At 38.6% G+C, this 20,832-nt stretch overlaps 1 protein-coding gene across 2 annotated transcripts in view; it reads left to right on the top strand.

The window, feature by feature from the left end:
• Positions 1–20,832, top strand: part of adamts3 (ADAM metallopeptidase with thrombospondin type 1 motif, 3) — a 144,519-nt gene that overhangs the window by 92,231 nt on the left and 31,456 nt on the right. Inside the window, exons 9-16 of one of the 2 annotated variants that reach the window (XM_051421696.1) lie at positions 3,537–3,680; positions 5,659–5,791; positions 12,447–12,560; positions 13,136–13,281; positions 14,696–14,871; positions 15,841–15,974; positions 16,572–16,695; positions 19,892–19,948. In XM_051421696.1, the coding sequence (XP_051277656.1) occupies positions 3,537–3,680; positions 5,659–5,791; positions 12,447–12,560; positions 13,136–13,281; positions 14,696–14,871; positions 15,841–15,974; positions 16,572–16,695; positions 19,892–19,948 (1,028 nt within the window). The remainder of the gene's footprint in view (positions 1–3,536; positions 3,681–5,658; positions 5,792–12,446; positions 12,561–13,135; positions 13,282–14,695; positions 14,872–15,840; positions 15,975–16,571; positions 16,696–19,891; positions 19,949–20,832) is intronic. The other variant, XM_051421697.1, reaches the window with a different exon arrangement.

Genomic DNA, 20,832 nt, shown 5'->3' on the forward strand with positions numbered 1-20,832 from the left:
ATTTTATAAATACACTTAGGATCTGTGTAATATGGTTGAAATCACTGGAACCATAAACTGTCCCCCGTTGAGTTTCTTCGTCAAACATTTTGAAAATATTCGTCTTTGTCCCGATTTTCTGTTCCTTAAGTCAAGTACTTTAAGTCCTCCTATAAAATCCTAATAACACCTTAATATGATTTCTGGATGCACTGCAGTGTGGCAGTTAAAGAAGGATGGGTTGTGGTTTGCTTTGGTAGATGTCACTGCTCAGGTGGTTCTGGTAAAATCATTTGTTGGTTGCTCTATGGAATTAATGACTATTAAGCTTTATGGCCGTACCAGCGCCTAACAGGCCACGCATACACTAAATGCCTTTGGTTGCCAAACAACAAGAAAAGGATGCAGCAATTACTCCAGAAAACTAGCTAACAACAAATTAAACCTCAATAATTCATGGTTGAGCATTATTACACATTGTCCATCATGGTGACCTTTGTTGCATGTCACTCCCCGTCTCTCTCATCCCATTTCCAATCATCTCTCCACTGTCTACTGTCTACTAGTCACAAAATTTCCAAGGGAATGCTTAAAAACAAGAATGATGGATGGCATTTGATTCAAACACAAATCTTAAGAATAGTTTATTTGCTGTTTCAGCCTTCCACAATTGTTTCTGCAGTTATCTCAGTTGGATTTTTTTTATCTTACTGTGAGTCGGTGCTTGTAATAGATTTGAAGCAAAGAAGACCGTAAAGATTCTCTGGCCTGGACCTCATAATCCACAGACAGCTCAGAATGTTGAGTGTTGAACTGCATCACTTGCCTACATTTTAATATTTAAGAGAAGTTATTCAGTGAAGTTTTACATATCTGAAAGTAATTTTTTGTTATTCATGAGTACTGAATTTTGCATGATAATCTCTCTATCTCTATCACGGCTCAGTACTCATCATTATTGGCAAAACCCTTTGTGGGAAGTCACCGTTCCTTTCTGGGTTTGTATTTTCTCTTCTGTATTCATTTACGCTGTTGGTCATTCCTGTGAACTAAATCATAAATAAATATAAAATTTCTCACAAAAAGGGGAAATCATTGGTGAATACTTGACTTGGAAGTTACAAACAAGTCGAGACCTAAATGACTCTCTAATTAAGGTTAAAGTAAGTTTAAATAAAAGTTATGAAGTGGCAATGACATTTTTCTCCAATATTTTAAAGGTCAAGAAATACAATAAGATATATATAAAAAATAAGGTTTTTGTTAATTATATATTTAATGTGAGCCAACAGATGAGAACGCTTTGTTAGATGGATTTATTTCTTTAATGGTGCAAACAAGCTACAAACCCTGCTGCAGCCTGTTTGTGGTGTGAAAGCAAAGAAGTAGTAGATATGTGATTTTAGCATGAATTGCAAAGCAAACTGCTATTAAATCCATTTGCTGATCATAGGATCTATGAAGAAAGTGATCATATAGGTGTTCTCTATATGCCATCTATAATTATGCAAGATCCTTTGGTATCTCTGATAATGTGTGTATGCACGTCAACACATGGGTGCAGGACCTCAATAGCCATGTGAATTGGAGGTAAAACCAAATGTGAGCCTCTGGACGTCACCCATTGGTTTGTGGAGTACTTTTTTGAAGTCTTGAATTTGGCATTTTGGCCGTAGGCTGTGTTGGTTTTTTTTCTACCAGCAGCGGTGATGTACTGCAAGTTGGGCTGTGCTCATTGGCTGCTCTTGGTTTCGACTAGCAGGAAACAATGGCCGTTTGCCTGGTCACACACATTCTTGCATTACAGATAAACAGTACACTAAAATATATTTCTGAAATCATGATTCATCAGCACTGCCTAGTTTGACTGGATGGACTCACTTAGAATGACTGCTCAATTACAAGGTAGCCACAGCCTGAAGCATACCCTGCTTTATCATCTGTTTTACTCTAAATGTAACCAGGGTCCAAAATTAACACCCGCCAAGCACCGAACGCAGGTAGATTCTCTGTTTGTTGATTAAATCTCGGAAGGTTATCCGCCACATCCAGTGGGTTAAGTGTTTGCACCAAAATATTAATGTAATAAGAAACTATGGTGAGGGTCACTACAGTGTTTTGGTGTCATGTACATGTACACCTACACAACAACAGAACAGATAAATAAAAACATCAGCTGGAGTGAACTGCAGTCAAATGAATTGGTCTCCCAAACCCCAGCCTCTAAATAACAGATATGTCACTCACATGGCACCTTAGCACATTTTTCACTATACTACCATCTGGCCGCAGACACAGGACACTTACTGCAGATGGAAAAAGGCATGTTTTAGCATAAGTCACCTGCTGTCAGTCACCAGAATTTAATTTCCACACGTAGGTCCATGTAGCATTGATGATGCAAGATGACAGTCACCAAAACTGTCCACCTGTGGACTGTTAAGCCCTCTTGCTTTGTTTGTACCAGTTTAAGCAATGGTGAACCGGACCAAAACTAAAAGGCAATAATTTATCATTGTTTTCCTTAGTCCCAACAAAGTAAACCAAACAGGTGTGGAAGTCATACAAGGAGCTTTGTCTGTACCAACTGAATAACAACAGGTGTAGTGATTGTTTCCATCAAGGTCACAGTAACGCTTTCCTGCATCAGTAAGATGTTGATGGTTTTATCATGACAAGGTGGTCAAACTTCATGTTCAAAATGCTATCTCTATTATGAATTGCTCCTTATGTCTCATCCGGACTGACTTCTGTGGTGTCTCAAACTGAGCAAATACAACACCTGTCGTCTCTATTACTAAAGCAGCATGATGTAGCCACTGGCATGTAGAGAATAATAAACCAGAAAATCTCTCTTTGCAGTGGTACAGAGAGTTTTGCTTGATGGGAATGTGTGTTTGTCCTTTAGTTCCTCCAGTGAATAGATTTATTTTTTCAGTATAGCCACCACAGTAGATGAACACATAGCAATGACTGGTCAGATATATGGGATAAACACTAGGGATGCATGATATGGTTGGATTATAAGCTCAGGAATGTTGCAAATGAATAAGTAGATCTTCTAATTAAAATGTGACACTTCTGAATGGATGAAGGTAATGTTGACAGTAATTCTGTGCATTACTGAGAAATCTCTACTGTTTGACTGACAAGGTAAACATTAAAATGATTAGGTTTCGGAGAAAAAAAACAAAACATTACATTAAAGAAATCAAACATTTCCAATGTCATGAAATATATATATAATAAAAGTTTTTTTTAGGAGATTTGCACTAAACTGACACTTTCTCTTCTGAATTTGTGCTCTTATATTTTGTTAAACATCCTGCATTAATTCAATCATTTTCAGAAAATATAAAAAATATGACCCACAAGTTGCTCTTTTTATTGTTTGAGTAAATCTAGTAGGTAAGTTTCCACTTCTGGTCACTGAAAGGTAAGATTTTTGTATTATGAGTCTATGGTGTGAAAACGGCTTATTTACTTAACTCCTTGGGGATTTATCTCGATGTCCTGCGGTTTTGTAACTAACGGTTTGTCTCTCCCTGTGGGAGCAGGTTGGGCATGGAGCACGACGGCCAAGGAAACCGCTGTGGGGACGAAACGGCGATGGGAAGTGTGATGGCTCCTTTGGTGCAGGCGGCCTTCCATCGATACCACTGGTCCATGTGCAGCGGACAGGAGCTGAAGAGATACATCCAGTGAGTTCATTTTTGCAGTTATCAGTCACAGCAATGTGGGTTTGCATTAACAAATACTCTACAATTCTTGTAGAAGTGGGACTGTTTTTATATATTGTAAAAAAGAGAGAGGGATGGGATTTATTATTTTAGCAGTGGTAAAAGATGGCAGAGCTGGAGCCTAAATGGCTAAAGCTCAAAGGATTAGGGATATAATATGGTTGAAGAGTCACAGACATTTAAGGCATTGCTTTATTTAGCAAGAACTCAATGAACTCATACCTCTAGAGCATGTTTACCACAGAAAATGTTTAGAATTGTTTCATCTGGATCGATTTAAAGATATACCCAACAATACCTAAATCCTTCCTGGAAATATAAGAACATTGTAAAAGGATACGTTTAGCAAACTGATGACCATTAATTTATCAAGTTGCTTTAAAAGGAAAAAAAATGTGATCTATGCTTGACACTTTTTTTTAGAACCAACAGGGAGAAATTCCATTTTACTTTACTGCTGAGGAGCCAAAATATGAAGTGCTTTATAAATGACCACATGGCGGTGCTATCCACACCCTAACTTTATCTGTTCATCCTTATCCCATGGTCAAACTTTCTACCAAGCCTTACTAAAATCTGTGGAGCAGTTTTTGAGATATCAAATAATGACTGCAGTATATTAGATTATGATTGAATAGGTATAAGCTGAGGTGAAAAGAGAGGTTCATTTTCATTGTCTTGGAAACCAACTTTACTGTACATATTCTGAGGAAATCATCATCATTAACCTGCAGCTGAAGTCGCTGAATCTCATGATGACATGTAATATGTTCCTATACAGCATTATGCCATCTCCAAACAGGACACTGAAAGAGCCTGTATGAGCCTCAGCACACGCATCCATGGCCTGTGTTCAGTTCACAGACATCGAGTTTTGCACTCAGCTGTAAAAGAATCAATTTTTGACACGGAAAGTTCAGTAGAGCATGGACACCAAACAACCAGATTGTATTTAAGGAGATGATGCATAATCAATCACCATACAGTATACTGCAGCTGCAACCATTGTAGAGAAAAATCAATATGCTGTTTGGTATGAAAAGTCTTTCTGCAGTATGATAATGAAGGATAATAAACTGTCTGTCTTGTCAAGAGAAAACTTGACAGCTGCTGCAGTGAAATTTATGTTTAAAATAATTTTACACAAACAAAAGGCACGTATGCCTTTTCTGACTCTGAGCAGGGTTTATACGCGCTCCTTGCCTTGGCAAGAATTTGGAGATTTACTGCAACTGAGACAATTTTCACCATCTGGCCACATGCAGCTAAATCTGCCTATAACCAGACATATATGTGCATAACAACAAACAAAACAAATAAATTAAGTTGTTTCCCAATTTCTCAAAGAGCATTGTGCAGCATTCAGTTAAATCTTTAAATTAAATATTCACACGTATCAAAGTGGTGTATGTTTAAAAAGTGAACAATTAGGAGCTGCATAAGAAAGCACTAAATTGTAGGATGTGTTGCAACTCACTTAGAGCTGAAATCAAATGTTGAATCCAGTGTGTGATGTAACTGCATGGCCCAGGCAGAACATACAGTGAATTACAGTAAATTCTCAGATAAAAGTATTCAATAATGGTCAAATCTCCAATGAGACCCACGCCCACTGTGCTGCTCTAATTGCTTCTACTTTGATGGTTTTAACCAATTATACATTACTGTTGATGGAGCCTAACAAAGCTATTGAATTTTGATGGGAGAAAACAGGGAGGCTTCTAACTAAAATATGATAAGCTATACATATAAAGGAGGAGAAGTAGGGATGAAGGTTCGTCTCTAATAAAGCCTGTTTCAAGTTAACGCTCTCTACCACTGAGACAAATAAAAGCTCAAGGCCACTTAAAAATACCTTCATGTCCTTATTTGGATGCCAAAATTAAGTCTCTGTTCAGTGTTTGACACCAATGTCACCTCTTGTTTCATTTCCTGACAGCACATACGACTGTCTCTTGGATGACCCCTTCAAACATGACTGGCCACAGCTTCCTGAACTTCCTGGCATCAACTACTCGATGGATGAGCAGTGTCGGTTTGACTTTGGAGTGGGCTATAAAATCTGCACTTCAGTGAGTACAGCCCCCAGGCTTCCATTTCCATTTAGTGGATTGCTAAAAATATGTCTGGAAGTGAAACTCGGCAGAGAAAAATGGAAAAGATAGAACTCATAGAAGCTTAATTTACTCTCAAAGACCTTAGAAATATAAGATGCCATCCAACTGAAATGTTTTCTGGCTTTAGAAATTGTACTTGAGCTGAGAAGAGCAAAAGTTTTTTGCAGAAAGACGCACAGGAGATGATAAAGGCAGCTTTTTGAGAAACTGACTTAAATATCAGCTGACTCATATGAGCAGAATCAGATGCAAGATCAGTGAGCACTTCAAACAGACATCTGCTTACTTTACCGCAGTCACACCTGCTGTCTGGCTACTTCTGTGCAAATGGCAGGGTGATAATATTCTGCATCAGTACAGCTTTTGCTCTTCTTTCATTTCACATCATCTTGCTGTACAACGGCCCGTAACAGAGAAATTATGAATAAAATGTTGATTAATCGGCCTGCAAAACACTGGGAAAATACTATATCTTATATCTGTATCTATATCTATATCTATACATATATATTAATTCACCTTTATAGCTTTGGGGGCATTTTTAAGGCTTTGTTGTTGTTTTTTTTGTGAAAATATTTAATGACGTGGATTGGTTCAGTGTTAAACAGTTGTTCCAAAACAAAGTATAGGCTATAAAAAATAGTTTAAAAAGTCAGAAAACCTGATAAGTAACTGATCTGATGAACGTATTAGGCCATCTAGAGAACATCATGTCCTTCCAACCTGAGACCTGTGTTATGGCCACAAAATAAACAGCGACAAACAGTCAAAAAAGTCTGGCCGAACATTGGGTCGTAGGACCCCCCAGAGCTTTTCCACCTAAACTACAAAAAAAAAAAAACACTTTATAACTAAACTACGAAGAACATAAACTTTATTGATCCCCAGTGCAGAAATTCTTCCATAGCGATCGGCTACCAAGCAGATTAAGTGCCTTGCTCAAGAAGGTGAAATTGGCACCTCTCAGTTTGCAGTCCACTACCCATCCTGGAGGCTATGCTGGACTTGAACCAGCAACCAGTTCCCAAGTCCCTTACAGGCTGAGCTACTGTCGCACCAAAGGAACAGAGAAGCAAAGAACCAAAAACTGAGTATCAGACCTCCATCCTCATAGAATGGAACAAAAAAGAGAAGAGCAAAATAAGTTAACTGATGGAATCAGCAGGCTGCGTTGTCTGGGAGAGAGCCTGTTTTTAAAGCCTACCTTAAATATGGGGGCAGCCCACCAACCAATCCTCCCCAATGAGAGAGAGCAAAGAAGAGAGAAAGAAGAGAGAAAGGGGGGAGTAAAAACAATAGGGGGATGCGTAACACCCTGTTTCTGTCATTTTTCAACTTCAAACACCTCAAAACTTGCCAGGGATGAGTCATCTTGGGTTTAGAGAAAAATTTGTAGAGAATGTGTTTATACTGTAAGGACTTGGCAGAGACCTTGGGGGGTTCTGACTAAGATCTTGTCTTGATGACTAAGCTGTTGACTTTACATCAAGGTAAAGCAGTTTAGATTATGACAGACTCCTGGTTATCCTGCCTCACTAGTGACGAAGAATGCATTGTTTCAACTTATAAAAGAGGAGGTCAGTCAGCTCCATCTTATGTGTAATACATTCCTGCTGTATCTTCCAGCTGACCCAGAGAGTTTTTGTTGAGGTTTACTCTTTGCTCATTACTCCGTAGGTTAGTTTTTGAACCACACACATCAACACTGCTAAGACCAGCCACTTCCTAGCAAATCTAATTCACTCAGGATTTTATAAAACTCACTCATTAAGGTCCTTTAACTAAGGCTGGATCATTTCAAGGTCTTTCAGCTCATTGTTTTGGTTAACTTTGTTGCTTAATCTCACCGCTCTCATTGGCGATGAGTGATGCAGCAGGCAGATGCTGTCCTTTAAAAAGTCTACAACAAACCCATTGTATGCCACCTTCCCCCAAATGACATAGGAGACATAAAAAGTTAGCAACTGGTGAACACAGTGTTTAGCAACTAAAGAGCCAGACTCATTGATATACTGTTTAACCTGTTACGACCCATCATATTTCAGAAACAGATCATGATTTTTATGATCTTAATCTGTTAAATCACTTGTAACTACCCTTGGGATGAAAAGTTGAATATTTCCCATTTAAATGTAATGGAGTAGTAGTATAAAGTATAAAGTATAAAATGGAAAGTACATTTACTCAGCTACTTTACTTACAATAGATTAATATTGTTATGTTCCACTGGTGGCTATTACATCTTACCCACTTTCTGCTTGGGCTGAATTAAACACTCCTCAGTGACTATTGATCAGACCGTTGTAAAGACGTCTGCTGGATCCATACTGAGATGTCCTTCCTAAAACATGATGTTTACTTTGTTTTCCCAGACTCCTCTCCTGCAGCCAGTGGGACTATCTAATGATGAGATGGAGAGATTTATTTTTTTTTTTAACATTGATAGAAGTGTATTGATTAGACATTTAATCAATTCACTTTTTTAAAAAGCCAGTTGGCAGATTATGCACAAGTTGACACAACATGCACTCTGCCATGTTAATTCAGTTAGCTGGAAACATGTTCACTAACATGCATCAATCTGCAACTCCAACCTCAGATAATGACCAAGCAGAGGTCACTTATTGGTAAATTGATTTGACTTGTTCATTCCGAAGCATTGGTCAAACTAATAATGAATGCCCAGTGGATCAGGGTTGTGATCTAAAAGCACAAAAATCGTTGTGATTTCAGGCCCCTTTGTGGATGAACTCAGAATGTTTGTCTGGATCCATAATATATGTCTGTTTACACTGTAACAGACTGGCAACCGGTCTTAGTTTGTTGTTTTTCACCGAAGTTACTGCAGATAGATTCAAGCCACGAAGCCCTCCACATCTACCAGAGACTGTGGTGTAGCATTAGGCTTAGTGTATGTCAGCTAGAATAAGCACCAAATGTTTATAAGACAGTTAAGTGTTACAGATAAGACGTGGATATACATGACTAGGAAATATATGGAATATATGTGACAATAAATCGACTTTTTTGGCAGCCTGAACTACCACAAGACTCCATTATGATCAGATTAAGATACTGGACAGTTGGCTGATTGGTTGGCTGTTGGTTGGCAACCCTAATCAGAAATCTTTCCAACTGTTCAGTTTGTGCTCCTTTCTCTGAGGCATACTAGTACCATAAATGCCTAAGAAGTTGTGGGAAATCACTTCATTACAGCAATGATCTCACAGTGCATTTTGAATTCCTGGGTGCTGGCAAATTCAACCAATTACTAAACTGATTAAAAGACCAATATGTTCACTCTCCTGCTGTAGTGCATCATGAACCTGACAATGGCATCTACTTGGATTGTATAGACTTTTATTTGTTTGCTTGAATTTTGTGCAATGCATTGTGGTTTTCCCCTCAAATTTTCTTAATAATGCAGGAGGAGCAGGAAACTCTTTCTTTCCCCATGCTCCTGCTGGAAAAGCCCCATCTGCTGACACTGTAAAAGAGAGAACAATTCAATCAGAAACATAGTACATACCTTCAGAACCAGACCCACAAAAGGGACAACTATTCTTTCTTCTTTTTTTATAACTTTATAACCGAAAAATTTGGTCTGAGGAAGTCTGTTTGTTGTCGAAACATTGTCATGCCCATGTAGAACACACACTTGACCAGTACCTCAAATTAACAATTCAGTCCGCGCAGAACAGAATATACTGTGACGATACATGTATTGAATGCAAGAGCAGAGTGTCCTTTTCTACATCCACTGTAACAAGTAATTTAGCATGTTGAATCATCTTCTTTTCTGATTATGTGAAGGATTTGCCAAAGTAGTGTAATAATCTTGTTTCTATTCACCTCTGGAAGTTAAGGAAACAAGCAAAATGATGGCAGCTTTTTGACAGATCTAAACTAAAAGTACTAAAAGTATCCCAGCCCCTCCCTTCTGGCCTCCTGTAACAAAAGTTTATATTTTATATTTGAAAATTACAGTTTGATTCTTTGATTTCACATTTAACAAACAAGTAATTGTTTCTTTCAAACTTTAAAACCTGCAATAATTAGTCACTGGTTTGCTGTGGCCGAGCAAAGACTTACAGTCACATCATCTTTCAGTTGTTTTCTACGAACACTGCTCTCTCACACACACACTCCTAATTAAGTCCAACAGGATGTCAGGTCAGGTCATTTTCACTGTCATAACCAAATATATCACATTCTTTTTTTCACCATGGAGTATTAGTCCTGTAGCATCTGCAATCTCTGAACAATTGAGGTCAGCCTCCCTAGTTAGCCTGAAGTGACCGACATGCAGGAGCTGTTGAGCAGTCAGTTACCCAGACTCCTCTGCTGGTACCACATGTGAACAAAACGGAGTGCCAGAGTCGCAGTTGGAGTAATGGGGGCCGCTGTAGAGCAATTTTATACCACAGCCTATTGGAGTCTTTTTGTATGTCTTGTGTCCCTCAGCAAAGAAAGAGTTACTCGCTCGAGCAACTGAACAAGATTGGACAAGGAGATGTGGCTGTAGCCAACATGCTTGAAGAGTCATATTAATCTCAAGTCCTAATAAATGAGCTAGACAGAGGATGTAGTTCTAAATCAGTGGCCCCTGTCTAAGTGAACTGAACACCAATAGGTTATCAATTATTTGTTAGTATAAACATGCATCATGGCATTATTTTACTGAATAGATGGAAAGAAGTTTTACTGAAAGTGGAAGGGAAACTGGGTTCTCTCAGAAGTACCAGCATATAGTAAGGAACTCAAAGATTTATAATACATATGATTAAAGAGCTGTCTGAGTAATGACAGATTTAACTAGAAATCAATCAAAGACCTTAAAATGCCTCTAACAAGGCATCAAATTACACCTAACAATAGACAATTATGCTGATTGTCTGCTGATGGCCAGTTTAAATCTTTTCCAGGAATGTAACAGATTTGGATGAATTTTGTAAGTAAGTCAGACTCCAGCAATGACATCCAGTGCCAACATCAGCTGCAGCTACATGCACTTTTTTTCATTCTGATTTAAATCATTCCTGATTGAGGATGGATGTCTAGTGCATATGACTTTCATGCAGAAAACCAGAATTTGTTTCCTGTCAACCATCCATTCCTTCTCTCCCTGTTCATTGTGTATATTATTCTCAGAATAATATATGGTCCCATGTTTAATAGAACAGGACCAACCTTAGGACCTTATCATGTCAGTTGCTTTAGTGGTTCACATTCTCAGAAATTTCTTTTAATTATTTTTGAGGGCCCTTGGTGAACTGGGGCCCTGCTGCAATGCTTTGCCTGCTAAGCCAACCTTGACCTAAACCATAATGTATTTGCCATAAACAGAATTGCTCCCTAACCTTCTACAGTTGCCATGTGCAGATATTATAAGATAGAGAACAAATTGACATGAATAATTGTGTTTATTGAAAGCAATCTGGGGGTTTTCAGCATTGACACCAGATTAATTTTTAAGCTGATCCATAATATCTATGTAGAAAACCAGTATGAAATATATAAAAAGAGTGAGTACACTTAGGGTAGGTTGTGGTTGAAAGATCTGCTATAGTAATAAAATCATCTCAGGAAGTTGAGGCCCTGCTACAGCAATGGTAGGTAGTATACAAGACAATAATTACACAGATAGTGTAAAATAACAATTAAAAAAACTAAGGAAAAGAAAATGCATGACTATATACATTTTCAGCAACTTTAGCGCCTAGCACAAAAAAGTCAATATATGGAAATAATAGATGTCTTAAATGTATGGATTTAATAACAATAATTACATTATAATGGAGTAGAGTGATCTCTCTCCTTGGTTCTGTGTCTAAGAGTAACAACTTGATTCTGAATAAGCTGAAGATGAGAAAGAGCTTCATTACTGAGACAACAGTGTCGGTCAGAAAAGGAAAGCGATTGACCAGTTTGAGAGATAAATCTCGACCTGCTGAAAGGAAGAGCTGTAAAGGGTAATCTTAGGGCTCATGTTGTTCACAAAACCTCTTGGTACAGGGATGCTCCAGGCAGCTGAGAGGGTCATTTTTGAGTTCTCTCAAATCAGTCTGACGATCTGTTCTAATCCCTGAAAAAAAAACACCTGACCACTATCTCTGGGGAGGAGGTTAACAATAAGCTGTTCCAAAAGAAAACCTTCATAATCCACTCAGCTTTAGTGCCTCTGATAATGGAGCCTCTAACACCTGTAAACAACAATTTGGTCTACAAGGTCTCAGCTGTCTATCAGATTGTGACTGTGCATACTTGCATACTTCTTTTTTAGTAAATCTGCCTCTTCTATCAGACATATAATATGACATTTTAAGCACCACAATCCACAATACTACCTTAATTGCATCTGTGTATAGTGGGTAATAATGTTCTGTTTTTATGCAAGTCTTAATGCAGGTATTTTTTTATGCCATAGGTGGATTTTTTTCTTTGAGATCACTGTTGTAATGCAATGCCTCAGAATAGTTTCTCAGAAGACGTCCATTTCTGTCTTTCAGCTTCTGGGTTATGCTTCACAATATGCTTTAATTTCCATATACAGTATGCTAACTCACTTACTGTAGATTAACATATAATTTTCCTCTTTTCTGTGTTTCAGTTTCGCACATTTGACCCATGTAAACAGCTGTGGTGCAGTCACCCTGACAACCCTTACTTCTGCAAAACCAAGAAGGGGCCACCTCTCGATGGAACGGAGTGTGCTCCTGGAAAAGTAAGTTTTCCTATTTCATATGACACTACATGGTCAAATGTATGTAGACACCCTAAAAAAGTGCATGGAGACAGAGCTGATTAACAGGTTGATAAGACGTTGTAGAAACAGGGTAAGTTGGAAACCTGGCGTCAGGGATATTCTCCCCTTCAGCTATAAGAACATTAGTGAGGTCCAGCACTGATGTTGGGTGATAAGGTCTGGTTGCAGTACGTGTGCCAGTTCATCCCAAAGGTGTTAGATGGGGTTGAGGTCAGGACTCTGAGCAGGCCAGTCAAGTTTTTCCACACCGAAATGGAAAACCTTTTTTGGCATCTGGAAGGGGCTCTCCCCAAACTGTTGACACAAAGTTGGAAGCACACTGTTGTCTAAAATATCATTGTTTAATGTAAGAATGTCCATTAACTGGAACCAAGGAGCTTAGCCTAAGACAGCCTCAGACCAAAAGTATATAGAAATTCCTGACCGGCCATATTTGCATTTCTTAACCTGTATTATCGCCTCCTGAGTCTAGAAATTAAGCTTTTGTGTTTGGCTTGCTTTTCCTTTCTCTTCAACCCTGTCATCCTCTGTAGTGGTGCTACAAAGGTCACTGCATGTGGAAGAACCCTAATCAGGTCAAGCAAGACGGTGCCTGGGGCTCCTGGAGCAAATATGGCTCCTGTTCACGCTCCTGTGGAACTGGAGTTCGCTTTCGGACACGTCAGTGCAACAACCCAGCGTAAGTGGCAAAAGTAACAAAAACGTGATTTGATTCTGCAAGGCATCATACATGTTAAGTAATGAAATAATGGAGGTTACTAAATCTAAATTGCAGTTATTATTGATAATTTTGCAACGTCTTGCGGTCTTCAGAGTAATGACTGTCCTCTCTAAGTTGCGTGATGTCGTTATGCCATCGACATATATGGACAACATGACAGCTCTCCAAAAGTGAAGCCAAGACATCTTGATCAACCGTGGCTGACTGCAGTAAAGCCGCTGCCTCCATGTTAGCAGACAGGACATGGGCCAAACTAAAAAATCAAAGTACATGTCAACAAAATTTCCCCCAAAGGTGGTTTGTAGCATTTTATATAGATCTTGGTGGGTTCAACAAAGCATGTGACAGAGCAGGCCGCAGTTTACATCCCATCTCAGACCACCAACATTCAACTGTGACATGACAGCAGTGTTTTTCTCACTTTTCCCATGACTGTGGCTTCCCTAACCTTAACCAATGAGTTTTAGTTTCCTCAACTTAAAGTTTAATATATTATAGTATCGCTAGTATTTATTTACTTTCTTGCCAAGAGTTAGATGAGAAGATAGACCTTTTTTCACAGCAGCCATTTTGACTTGAAAAAGTAGGGTTAACACAGGTGTTACCAATGATACTAATTAAGGTTCTGTTACATTCAGGTCAAACAGAGTCAGGGTGCTGCTATTGTGAATGTTTACTCCCTATCCATTTTTTATTTATTTTTTATCAAACAGACGTGAGTGGTATCGATCTCGAGTTATGTTTGATCAGACACATTTGCCATTTGGAACAAATAGAGAACCTCACTTCATTTTCAGCCTCAACCGAAGTGACGTCACTTAAGGCAAACTTTGTGCAACTTTTTTTCACATCTGGAAAAATACTTTTAGTTGTAAAATTGGTTTGATTCCCCTTTAATGCTGTTTCTTGGGCTTCTCCCTCTAGAACATATTATGTGTCTTTACAAAGAAGAACTTCTCAGCAGTAAATGATCAGATTTAAATATTGTAAGTAGACCTTTACAACGTATGGTGGTCAAACATTATTATTACAAATTAAGAATAAAGAAGTCAAATTTGTAAGATATATAGTAAATGAATCACTATTGGTGGCTACTATTAATGTGTGGTTGTGGTAATGATCAATTTGTTGCATTTGTAAGCCACAAAAAACAACACCTTGATAGAGTGAGACAAATCACATGGCTTTAAAGAGGCTGAATCATTTTTGCCCAGACTGCAGGTGCAATGTTAGAAATACCCCCAATCTGTCATAAAAGCTTCTTGGTGTTTTAGCTTCCTTTCATGAGCAGGATTTGTTTTCAGATTCTTGTCTTCAAAGAAAAGCACACTGTCTGATCACTCTCTGATGTTCATCCATTTCCTTGCCCCAGACCCTCCAACGGTGGCCAGGACTGCCCAGGAGTAAACTACGAGTATCAGCTGTGCAACACTGACGATTGCCCCAAGCACTTCGAAGATTTCAGAGCTCAGCAGTGCCAGCTCCGCAATTCCCACTTTGAGTTCCAAAATGCCAAACACCATTGGCTGCCCTACGAGCATCCCGACGGTAGGCCAGAATAATGACAGATTGTTTTGTTTTAGTGTGAGGCTAGTGTGTTTGTTTCAGCCAAAAACAAAAATGAAAGACACTAGCAGGGGATCTGTATTCTCCCAGCCAGAACTGAAGAAAGATGTTACGTATTTAAAAAACAATGGATGTTCCCAACCGTTTCAACATACTGACCACACCCTTTTGTGTAAAAGAAAAAAATTTCAAGTGTGTTTTGTGTCTGGTCCTTTCTTGTTTTAAGTTTCTGTAAAAGAAAAGGCCTTTTCTTTTTCTTTTGGTCTCCCATCACTGTGTCAATATGCCGAGTTTAAAACCATCCAAGCTCTAAATGTGCCCTTTCTGCAAAGGTGATTGATCTCTACAGTGCAGATACAAAACCTTGTATCCTATTTCAATTTTTGTTCTTTATCAGACATTGCTTTTGTCCGACTTCGCTCCATGGAGCTATTAGCCGCTTACTGCACCTAAATTGGTCTGGCTTTTGAAAGTCAGTCATATAGAAAAGTAGTAGGAAAACCTACTGAGAAACTGCAGGGAGGCAAGATGGTAAAGTGGGAACTGATTGTTCCACGAAAGGTAAGGTAAGGTAAGTTCAAAATAGTGTTGTACGAGTTGATAATAAAGTATAAGGTACAAAAGAAAGTTCATTTGGTTTTATACAAGGTAATTTATTAGTGTGAATTCACATTTTACTGTTAATGTCATTGTATTAATGAACAATTGTTGTTGTAATAGCTGCAGAGACAACAGTGTCAAAGTGTGTCTTTTGGACAAAAAGATTCAAAAGTTAGGTCATTCTAGCAGTTGCCAGTTTAAAAAAAGAATGCCTTGGTTTAGAAACATAAACAATCTGACAGAAGTAGGTGAAGGCTTACTGTGTTTATTTACTTTTCATAATATTCTTGATTTTCCAAGTTGCATTTTCTACCTAATAATTCTACAATCTAATAATCTGGTGTCTTTTAGCCAACAAGAGATGCCACTTGTATTGCCAGTCAAAGGAGACCGGAGACGTGGCATACATGAAGCAGCTGGTGCATGATGGGACACGATGCTCCTACAAAGATGCCTACAGTATCTGCGTGCGTGGAGAATGTGTGGTAAGGACGTGTTTAAACAATTTTGACATATTAAAAGGTGAACATGCACATATGTGGCTGCAGGCTATTTGGATTTTGAAAGCTTTGCAGGACTTCATTAAACTACACAGTGTGATGTTGGAAAGCTGCACAATCATTATCAGGTTCAACTTTGAACGTGCTGCTTGCTCACAGCTGGTTTAGAAGCAGCATTATTATGCAGGAGAAGCTTTTTCAGAATGTTTTGATTCATTACTATTAATATGTCCCAAGACCGCCTAACAACATAAATTAATTAAAGCAGAGACTCAGAATCTCAAGTTGCTGTTGCAGCTTTTTTTCATGTACACGTTTTTGAGATATCCTGCTGCCCAACAGACAAACCCTGTAAAACAAACCATACCTAAAACATCACATCCTTGACTGAGCTGACCACGAGGTTCACTCAATGTGTCTAAATGGTATAAATGTGTGAGGACATGACTCCTCTGACTGCGCACCCAGCACTGATTATCCGATTCCTACAGGTCAGATTCTCATTAAAACCTTGTGAATGTTACAGTTCTAAGACCAAAAAGAATGTCAGCTCATCAGTATATATGTTTTCTTGGTCTCCAGAAAGTTGGCTGTGACAGAGAGATTGGCTCTAACAAAGTTGAGGACAAATGTGGTGTTTGTGGTGGGGACAACTCCCACTGCCGCACCGTTAAAGGAACCTTCACCCGAACACCAAAGAAAGCTGGTAAGACGCTTGGAACCAGTACTAACTTAAGGTCTGCAGACAGAACTCTTTTAAAACAAAGTTTCACAAAGAATATGAATAACATATTTACATTTCTTCCAGTTCTTTCCCTGCATGTTTTCTCAACTACAGTTTTCTCATGGATGCAGATTGTCATCAATAATGAATGTTTATAATCCATAATACACTGTGAGAGAATGATAAACCTTAATTAGACATATACATACTGCACTGTACATTTACATTTCAGTTAATTCATTTGGCAGATGCTTTTGTCCAAAGAGATATATAAATGTACAAACTGAACTATATCAAAACACCACATTCATATCTGTCCATAACTGATTATTGATTTTCCCCTCTGTGATTCTACACAGTAAGGATAAAGGCTGGTGTTATTCTATTGTCAGGACCAAAACCAACAATGCATTTTTCCACTTTTCTGTTCTTCACACCTTTCTGACCCTGACTTTGGCACTGTGGCCCTAAACAAAAATAGCTTACAAATACATAGTTTAATCTTTACAGTTACTCTAGCAGTATAAAGCACTAGGACAACGTATGTGGGATTATTAAGTCAAAATAAAATACATGTTGATCAAAATGAGGGAACAAATCACCCAGTGCAACAGTGGCTCATTGGTGTGTTTTAACTGTTTTTGCTTAACAGTGGAGCTCTGTAGCACAGAGGAAGGAGATATATCCCGGTTTGAATACACAGACCATACTGGTTAGTAGGATACATTCATTATTGGTTTTGGTCAGTTATCATTCAATAGGAATTCAATAATTTGACAGTTAGACAAAAATAGCTTAGCTCCAGCCTTATCCTTAGACACTGATCATCATTGCCTAATAGCAACTGGTCTTAACACAAGGAAGTATGATCAACGAATATAGAAATTGTTATTCACAGTTCAACCCATGGCTTAGTTAGTTTCACCTGTGTGATCTATCGGGTAATGTAGAATAAAGCATCAGGGTTGTTTCTATGGTACCTTCATAGCCTGTCTAGTGGTACCCAGTGAAGAAGTAATCAGTGAAGTTAACTCAAGTGTACTTGAAAATATAGTATGAGTGCCTTCAATATAAATTAGTTTCCTGTTTCTGTGTTACAGTTCTACTGTCACACATTTTTTTTTTCCTTAATTTCTTTTATGAATGTCGCTATTGCCCAGCAAAAGACCTCCACGAGCTCTGTTTAGAAGGTCTAGCTGGAGAAATATCAGATAATGAGGAGGGTGCGGCGCAATGCTAAAGAAATCCAAAACATAAAGTAAAAAGAGCTTTCACTATTTCCTCTACATGTTATGACAATGCAGATAAAATCAGAGCAATTAAAACATCATGTGATATCTTATATATAATATAGGCTTGTGTTTTGAAAGGTACTAATTTAAGGAAATTAAATGTGGGGCAAAGTTTTTCTCCTCCTCCAACACTCCTTTAAGCATTGCTTAAAAAAACAAAGTGGCAAGTGCTGAAAAACAAATCTTGATTAGTCGATTCATTCATTATCAGCACACCACAAATTAGTATTCATTTTTAGCTTTTTACTGGCTCTTTTAACATCTGCAAGTGCCCCCTACTAACAAAGTCTGATTTCTGAAAAGAGTAGCTGTTACTCCTGTGACTTAATAAGGCTGAAGTGGACCAAAAAACATTCCTCTTCTTGCAGAGTACATTCAGTGTACTGATTCAGTGAGAAACTGCACATAATGTAAAAAGCTTGGAGTGGCTTGTCGTAGCATCTTTCCATTTTCCACATCTCAGATTTGTGTGGTAAACTACCGAGAGAGAGAACTAGGAAAGAGCTCACTGAGGTGCAGCTAGACTGAAATAAGTTTAACCATCTATATTTTTATGGAATGAGAAAGTGCTGGCAGTTGAGTCTGCACTGTATTCCTACAGCTAGGAGCAAATACGAAAATAACCCCAGGAAGAGATCATACTGACTACAAATGAGCTTTAGGCAGTCAATGAGAAAGGAACAATGATTGCATCAATGTCACTCATCTGCCTTTGCAGGATGCAGGAGGTGGATACAACCCCCTGACACCTGTGTATAGTTTTAGTTACATAGAAAACTTTATGAACAGCCAACCCTCTATTGCATGAATTATTATTTAAACATGATAAAACATATTTTAATGTGTTTTTATAAATTAAAAAAGCCATTTAAAGAACATTTAAAGATAAATATTCAAATGGGCGTAGTTGGTAAACTGTGTTAACAACACCAAAACAACAATCAGAGCCAAGGAAGACAGTTGATTGTTGAATCTCATTCCCAGGTCGAGACTTAACAGTCAACTGTCTTCAAGCCACCAGCACAAAGTGTCTTTCTAACTTTCTTGGCTCTGATTGGTTGCATCACTTTTGCTGTGTCACATGTGAAACACAGTCTTGTCATAGAATTACATATTTGCATGGGAGCACAGATCTGTGGAATGTGCTTCGACCTCCTGTAGCTCTCCATATCATTTCTATTTGATCACAAGTAAAATTTGCATTCATAGCTAATAAATGAGTCTATAGGGAAGGTGCTGAGTATCCGAACAGTCACGTTCATTTGGATTACGACCCTTATTAATTAGCAGAGAAATAATTAAGCCCCTCTTTTATTTATTAATTCATATAGTTCATTTTCAAATCATTCTTGCAAGTTCATTAACAAATTGTCCTTTTGCTTTATACCAACGTCTTTGATTCACGCTGCTTCCTTTAGGTAATCTCCCCTTTGCAGCTACATGGGGCACACACACACACACACACACACACACACACACACACACACACACACACACACACACACACACACACATACACACACAAAATTAGAACACCAAACACCAGAACAAGTTGGTCCACTGATTTTTTGCCTGCCAATCCAAAACTCACCCACTGCGCAGTGTTACACTGCACAGTGTTACGCTGAATTAGTGTGTGTGAGTAAGTGGTGTGTCTTCACATTAACCTTTAGCATGAAGAGAATTACTTTTAACAGTTTCTCGATGCCATCATGATGTCATAAAGTCAATAATGAGCTTCAGAGAAAATGAAAATGGACTTGCTGAGAACCTGGACATGACGGCTTCATCAAACCGTTTCAGAATGTGCTTTGTTGAAACTGTAATCATTCCTTTTTTTCCCCTTAACAACTCATTCTCATTTAACCCCTCACATTTTTTAACAGGGAAACAGTTAAGCAAGAGAGCCCAAAAAGAAACCCCTTTGTTGGAAAACACAATATGCAAGTATCCAGTGTTACTGAATCCCTCCCAACCTCTTTTCTAGCATTTTCTGTCCAGCTTGTAGTGCAGATGGATGCCTAACACTGACCCTAGAGACCTAGAGACATGAGTGATATAAGCTGCTCTTTCTTCTGTTCCTTTTTACTAATTGTCTATTTAGGTCTGACTCGACTGTTGCAGCTGTCACAGGCTCATTACCCAGTCAAGTCTCTCAAACTCTCTAAGAAGTTATTTTTGATATGTATAGTGATTTAATGTAAATGTCACCTGAGCAGTTGCTTCAACAGTCTAACAAACTAACTTGAAAGTCTTGTGCAGATTAAAATGTCAAATTAAACAAACTTGCAGACGTTTGGAGGCAATCTGGGATGTTGCTGGCCACAATTTGATTGATTTAACCTCATCTGGCATGCTGATGCTCAGTTCAGCCCAAGCATCCACACCCAAAGGGTCTTCAGACAACTAGATTGTGTGCAGTGTTTCCTATTAGTCTGCCAAAAACTCTGAAATCAAATTGTAATTTCTATCGAGCGGCTTGCGGTTCTGAAATTGGCTGCCATCAGAGGATGTTCTCTCAGACATGAAAGGGCCTCTTTTGCCATTTTCCAAAAGTTAGATTGCAATTTAGGTCCTCAATATACTGTAGAGTGAGCAGCACCAGCTACTCTGCTACCTGTCTGTAACCTTGTGTGGACCCTGTGACACTGTGCCAGTTGCATTCATAATCACCTTAGTGACAGCGCTGCATCTGCGTCAGGCCCAGAGTGTTGGACCTGCCTGTCAAATCTAAGGGCGAGTAATTACACGGCTGCAGTTCAGTCCTGGTGATTGGCAAGCACCACCCTGCCAGCAAAAAGAGTTTGTCTCCTGATCCGATTTGAAT

The sequence above is a fragment of the Dicentrarchus labrax genome, unplaced genomic scaffold (genome assembly GCF_905237075.1).
Source record: "Dicentrarchus labrax unplaced genomic scaffold, dlabrax2021, whole genome shotgun sequence".
Classification (NCBI taxonomy): Eukaryota; Metazoa; Chordata; class Actinopteri; family Moronidae; genus Dicentrarchus; species Dicentrarchus labrax.